This window comes from Mirounga leonina, unplaced genomic scaffold (assembly GCF_011800145.1).
Source record: "Mirounga leonina isolate KUSES-001 unplaced genomic scaffold, KU_Mleo_1.0 Mir_173, whole genome shotgun sequence".
NCBI lineage: Eukaryota > Metazoa > Chordata > Mammalia > Carnivora > Phocidae > Mirounga > Mirounga leonina.
Window position 1 is genome coordinate 79,692,231 of NW_023270447.1, and position 6,959 is coordinate 79,699,189.

Below are 6,959 nucleotides of genomic sequence, written 5' to 3' on the forward strand. Positions count from 1 at the left end.
CTTCTTCTTCTTCTTCTTCTTCTTCTTCTTCTTCTTCTTTTTTGAACAGCTTCTTTAGCAGCGCTCTTCCCCCTCCCATGTAGGGCCAGAGCCACAGCCTGGGACCCCAGGAGATGAGGGAGAGAGTGATCTGGGGCAGAGGCTGGAGCACGCCCCCCAAGGTGGCACATGGAAACATCCTCTGCTTGGCACCTGCTGAGTGGTGGTGAGAGGTGCAGGCAGGGGCTGGGAGCTGGGCTGAAAAGTTTGCAGCCTGGGTTGTGCTTTCCACAGATGCTGCCAGGCAGCCAGTTGCCCTCAAAACTTCAGCAGACCTCCTGGAGTCCAAAGCCCTGCTTAGGGAGTTAGCACGGGGAGGGGGCAGGTGCTTCCCCATCACCAGCAGGACGTCAGCATCCTCCTCCTTGGCTGACCCAGCCAATGAGTACCAGGCCAACTCCCTGTCCTCCCCACCCGACCTTGCCGAGCCCCAGCTCCCAGGAGTAGGGCTAGGAGTTGGGTGATCTGGGTTCTGATCCTGGGTCCGCTGCTGGTACCTGCTGAGCCCACAAACCAGACCCAGGCACATTTATTTACTTGTCCAGTATTGCTTGAGTGACTCCTGGGTGCCCATCCAGGGCCAGCACTGTGTAGGGGCTGGGGCGCAGAGCAAGGCAACCTCAGGTCCTGCTCTTCTGGCATTCTCCAGAGCTAAAAGTGCCCTTAGGGACCCTTGAGACCAACCCCTCATTGTAGGGACAGGGAGACTGAGGCCCAGAGAGTTTAAGAGTTTGATCTGAGTAACAGGCAAGATTGAAACACATGCATCTTCAGCCTTTCCAGTGCTCTGGAACACACTGCTTGGCCTGAGTTTTCTGGGCCTCAGTTTCGTTATCCATAAAATAGGTACATTAGCAACAGCTGCAGTCTGTGAGCATCTGTGATAGATTCTTTACACACAACACCTTAACCCCCAGGATATACCTTTGAGGTGGGCATGGTTATCAAGAAGGATCCTGAGGCTCAGAGAGGTTAGCTGAGATGGCCACGGTCACACAGCCAGGGAAAGAAGAGTTGTGAGTCGGACCCAGTTTGTCTGGTCCCAGAGCTGGTGCTCCTGCCTCACATTGCCCTCCCCAGTGGCATGGAGCTGCCAGGAGGGTGTTGGGCAGGTGCACTTGGTTGGAGAGCTCCCACAAATGCAAGTCTTGTTGTCAACAGCATACTCATCAGAATGCTCAGTGCTGGCCCAGGGGACAGAGAAAGGCAGATGGACTCGGCCCCTCTGTAATGCCCCAGATCTTTCTGTTCTAGCTTTATGTCCCCTGCTAAGAGGCCCAGAGAGAGCACATACTTTGGAGTCAGGCAGAGCTGGGTCTGAGTCCCAGCTCCACTGCTTCTAGCTGGATAATCGCACAACTACCCTCGGCCTTAGTCTCCTTGTCTGTAAAATGGGGATAATAATCTACACTTCATAAAGTTGCTAAAGGAACCCCACTAAAGGGTCTGACCCATAGCAGGTGTCTAGGTAATGCCTTTCCTTTTAGAAGCTGAGACTTCTTTTTGCACCCAAGTTTTCTTTTTCCCTTTACTTTTGCAGAAAAGCACTGGGATTTTCTTCATTTCTGTTAGGAGATTTCTCTGAAGCCTCTCCTCTACACCCGTACCTCTTCAAGCTAATGTCATTAACTCCCTAGGGAAGAAAATCTCTTCCCCCCTCCACCCCAGTTACACTGCGGTTCAAAGAGCAGCCCCGCAAGGGTTAACTGCCTCCCCCCCCCCCCCCCCCCCCCCCCCCCAGCCTCCAAGTTCTGAAATCCTGTACCCAGAGCCTGGCCCCGGGTTGCCTAGCAACCAGCAGCTGATCTGGGATGCAATTGGTGAGAAGGAAGGGAAAGGAGAAAAACAACTTGGCCTGTCCATGTCTTTAAATGTCACTAGGAGATGAGTGCAGAGAAAGGCCTATAACCCAAGCCCTGGGGCCAATTTGCCAGGTGGCAAAGGCCACCCTCGAGCAACCAGGGAGATTGTTATCCCCCCTCTGAGTGGGCTTACATAAGTACTTGGCATTTGCAAGGGACTTTAAGATTAGCCAGCAGATGCCCCCCTCCACCCACATAGACATGTATGCGTTGTGCAGGCGGCATGGGGGGCAGAGACCAGTTTCCAGCCACTGGTCCACTTACACCTCCATGCCTGAGCTTCTGACTTCTCCCTCTGCCAGTGAGGGAAGGTGAACACGGTAACCACTGGAATTTGTGGTTTGCAAAGCTCTTTCTCCTTCATTACTAAATGTATTCCTCACAACACCTCCACTTGCTGACACATCACCTTTTTTTCCTCCTAGCGTTTGTCTCTACCTGAAATTACCTTGTTTATTTATGCATCCGCTGTCCTGCCAACCAGAATGTGAGTTCGGGGGGAGCAAGGGACAAGTCTGTCTTGTGTTTGGGGGTGGGCACTCATCCTCATTAGAACCCACAGAGAAGGACGCCCTGGGAGCTATGCCACGTGGAGTCTGCTTGCTCAGACCTGCAGCTCCAGTGCCGAAGGCCAGGCACATGTTCAGGACTGAGTACCTGTTTGATGAGTGAATGAATGAACTCATGAAATAGTTAATGCAAGTGTCTGTTTCCTGACTTGAAAGCTGCGGAAACCGGCTTGGGGACCAGCAGCTAGCCTGAGATCCTAAAGCACACAGGTGGTGGGTCTGGATGGAGAACCTGGCTTCCCGTTTCCTGGAATGGGGATCCTTTTGCTGTCCCGCAGAAGGTGAACATCCAGCCTAAACACTGCGTGTTTATGGCTGAAGATGTGCAATGAGAAGACAAATTCCCTGCCCAGGGGGCTTGCCTCCAGGGAGGGAGTCAGGTCCCCAAATACTGAGAAATAAAGTGCTACAACAAGGCAACAGGATACAGAATGATGACGTCAGGGAGAGGGAAGGATGGCTACTTCCTGGGGCTGAAGAAGCCCTCGCAAGGAAGTGGCATTTAGCCAGTGTGGCAGGAGAAGAGGCGATGGGCAGCGGGGCCGCGGAGGGTGGTGGTGCACGGGAAATGGGGGGGCACCGGGCTGGGCCAACAGGTGTGGAGGGCGCCTTCTCCTTCCATTGCAGGGGAAGTGGCCAGAGTGTTTGCAGCAGGATATGGTCCACTCTTGCTTTAGAAAGATCACCCTGGCCACTGTCCAGTGTGGTTGGGGAACCAGGGAGGAAAGATGGGGAGCCATTAGTGAGCACTGGGGAGAAGCTTCCACAGGGTGGTGGAGTGGAGGAGAGAAGTGTCCGATGCTGGGTGTTTTGGAGGTAAATTGCCAGGAGCTGCTGATGGATGAGATGCCGGGTAAGAAGGAAAAAGAGATGGAATTCAAGTTTCCCGGCCCAAGCAGCTGTAGGTAAGGTGTTGTCCGAGCTTGTGCAGATGGGGAAGAGCAGGTTAGGGAGACACAGCAAGCACTTGGCATGAGCCCTCTTGAGTTTGAGATGCATATCAGACACCCGACAGGTAGTCAAGTGGACAGGAGCATATCGGAGTCTAGAGCTCAGGGGAGACACCTGGCTGGGATGAGAACCCCAGAGTCATGGGTGTTCAGATGGCATTTATTATTTTTTTATAAATAGATTTTATTTATTTGAGAGACAGCGTGAGATAGAGAGCACACCAGCAGCTGGGGAGGGACAGAGGGAACAGAGGGGAGAGACAGAGGGAGAAGCAGACTCCCCGTGGAGCAGGGAGTCCGATGCGGGACTCGATCCCAGGACCCTGGGATCATGACCTGAGCTGAAGGGAGATGCTTAACTGACTAAGCCACCCAGGCGCCCCTCAGATGGCATATAAAGCCCTGAGACTGAACCAGAGGCCCAGGGAGAGACTTGAGAGAGCAGGGCGGAGGCCTGGCAGGAGCCCGAGTTCTCCGTGGCGAACATTCCTGTAGAGCGTCCTGCTTCGTCCCATTTGTGGGAGCCTACGTCACGGACTGAGAAAGACGGCCCTAAAGCCACCAGTTCCTTTCTTCATGTCTCAGCTCTTGTCTCAGTGTCTCCACTCACAAACTGGAAGATGCAGAAACTGGATTCAGGCTGGTTTTGAAAAGATGGCTTGCAAAGAGGACATTTCTTGGCCCGGGGGCTGCCTCTCCTTCCAGGTCTCGACAGGCCTGGTCCGGCCATGGCTGTGGGATGCCCCAGAACTGGTAGCCCACAGCCGTTGACCCCTGCTCAGATCAGTTGCCAGGGGCCTGGGCCCCAGGAGGCGGGTGTTAGAGGTGCCCTGTGCTTCAGGAGAGAGTCATACTCTGTGTGTCAGAAAGGACCAGACAAAGCCAGAAAGGGACAGGGAAGTGAGAGAAAGGACAAAGGACAGGTGAGATGGAAAAGAGGAAGAGAGGAACAGAAGACAGAAGTAGCCAGAAAGAGGACAAGGAAGAGGAGGGGCAGAGGCAGAGTGACAGCGCTCCGGGTGAGTGACAGGCCCTTTCCCGAGGAGAGCGAGGTTGAAGGGGGCAGTGCCCTGCATCCAAGTAGCCCCCTGAGGACACCACCCACAAGTCCAAGTGGGCCCCTGCAGACCACGGCGGCCACCCCGGAAGGAAGCAAGGGGTGTACTGGGTACGAGGGAGGCCAGAGACCCGGAGGGGCTTGGAAGGGGCTCCTGGGGGAGCTGGGGCTTGATGGATCCTGGAGGATTTTCACAGATGGAAAGAGGCAGTGTGAGGGCAAAGGTGACCCAGGTGTCAAGAATAGTGGGAGTGACAGGAGCCGAGAGCTGGCACATTTCATGAGGGTGCACGGAGGGCACAGCTGAAGCGTAGGATGGCTGTCGAGAAACCAAGTCTCCGGGGAGATGCCAGAGGACAGCTTGCTGCAGGAATTGGACTTCGGAGGGAGAAAGGCAAACAAACAGAGGCCAGCCAGCACTGGGGCCAAGTTCAAAGGGCTCCTCTTCTTCCAAGAGGCAACACCATCATCATCACCATGAGCACTTACGGAGCACTCTGGGCGCGCCCGCCACATGCACACCACTCCCTCCCGAAACAGCCACGAAAACCCTCGCAATGATCCTGCACAGTAGACACCGTTATTTATTTTTGAAACTATTATAGTTTTTATCATCATTTTGTAAATGTGGATACTGACTAGCTTGCCCATGATCAACAAACTGGGGAGTCAGGCTGCCTCCCTTCCTCCCCCTGAACCCTCAGAAGAGAGCAGAACACACACACACACACACACACACACACACACACCCAAACACGACAGCTCTGACAAGTAAATAAAAGATCCCCATCTAGTGGTGACTCGGCCAAAGGGCAGACACTCAATCCCAAAGGCCCAGACAGAGGCTGGGTTCATTTATCAGCGACTGTCCGCGGAGCACCTACTACGTGTCAGCATCTGTTCCGCATGCTGGGGATACTGTGAGGGCCGAGACAGGCAAAGGCCCGGCCTCACAGAGCTCACACTCCGTCGAGGGGAGACAAACACACTCAAGTAAACACATAAGAGACACCCGGGTTGTGCAAAGCACAGTGAATGAGATAGACGGGATGTGCAGGAGACTGGCTGGAGGGAGCTCTAGGTCGGGGGCCCGGGAGGGCCTCTCTGAGGAGGGGAAATCTCACCAAGGCCCAAAGGAGGAGATGGATCCAGTTGCTTGAAGGTCCTGGAGACAAGTGTTTTAGACAGAACAGTGTGAGCAAAGGCCCCGGGACAAAAGGGAGCCAAGCATAGAGAGGCCAGTGTGCCCAGAGCAGAGTGAAGGACGGTGGGGATGGAGAGGTTGGCGAGGGCCGGATCACGGCGAGGCTGCTCTCGGCCCCTGGTGAGGATTTGGGTATCTTCCCCCAATACTAGGAAACTGCGCTGGGGCTTGAAGCAGGAGAGTGGACCTGATCGGGGTGACAGTTTAAGAAGGTCCCATTAGGGAGGACGAACTGGTGGTGACAGGGAGTGGGGGAGTGGCCAGGAAGGTGGAGGGGAGAGGGCGGAGCGTGAAGTACTCTAAACAGAGACACGGGTGGTGCTTGCTGTGGACTGGATGTGCAAAGTGGGAGGCAGGGAGGAACCCAGGCTGCTGCTCACTTTCTGGCTCGAGGAGGAGGTGATGCCATTTGTGAGCCTCGAGCGTGGGTGAAGGACAGGTTCGTGGGCAGAGGGAGCACTACATCGAGTGTTCCTTTTGAACGCCTTAAGTTGGGGATGCCGGAGACGTCCCAGCAAGATGTCAAGAAAGCAGCTGGAAGTGTGAGGTGAGTTCTGAGAAAGTGGGTCCCGTGTCCTTGGCCTGCGTGCCCACTCAGGGCACCCCTCCATGCAGTCCAGCCTCCCCCTCCCCATTTCCTTCCAGGCTGCTCTTCACTCTAGTCCCTGTGGCATGTCCAGGTGTGACCGGGGACCCCGGAGATGGACTCCCAATTTCTTCCCTTTCTGTTTTCAACCCTTGACCCCTTGCTGCAAGCGCCTGTTTTCCCCAACCTTAGAACCAAGCGAAGCCCCCAGTGACCCTTTCTCTCTCTGCAGGTTAGTGTGCCCTTGGCCCCAGAGTCAGCTGTCTCTGCGGGCTGTGGGCATGTGAGTGTGACAGGCAGTCTGCATATTGCTTCAGAGAGAGCCTGCCCACCTACGAGAAAATTTTTGAGCAGTTCTTCTCCAGCCGGCCCCGCTGTGGCAGGCGGAAGCCCCAGTGCTAGGCAGCCCCGGGCCCCCTCGTCGGCCAGCATGGGATCCAGTGTCACCCATCCTTCCAGAAGCCTTCTCACGCCATCCCCTATAGGCTCTAGTTCTGCAGTCACACTTCAGCACATGGCCTAGGGTACTCCTTTGTCACTCGTACCTGAGGGCAGCCGATCAGCATTAGAAAAAATAAAATCCAGGCATGCTATGGAGGGAGACAGCCCCTATATATAGACAAAAATAAATAACATTTTCTGATAGTCGCAGGCCCTAAGAAGCACTCCAACAGGTGACAGGATAGAGAGCT

At 54.8% G+C, this 6,959-nt stretch overlaps 1 protein-coding gene across 1 annotated transcript in view; it reads left to right on the forward strand.

Moving 5' to 3' along the window:
• PLA2G2C (phospholipase A2 group IIC) overlaps window positions 1-6,669 on the forward strand; it is a 17,530-nt gene extending 10,861 nt beyond the window's left edge. The window contains 1 exon segment of the mRNA XM_035019015.1: window positions 6,500-6,669. Within this exon segment, the coding sequence (XP_034874906.1) occupies window positions 6,500-6,669 (170 nt within the window).
• The last annotated feature ends 290 nt before the right edge of the window (window positions 6,670-6,959 follow it).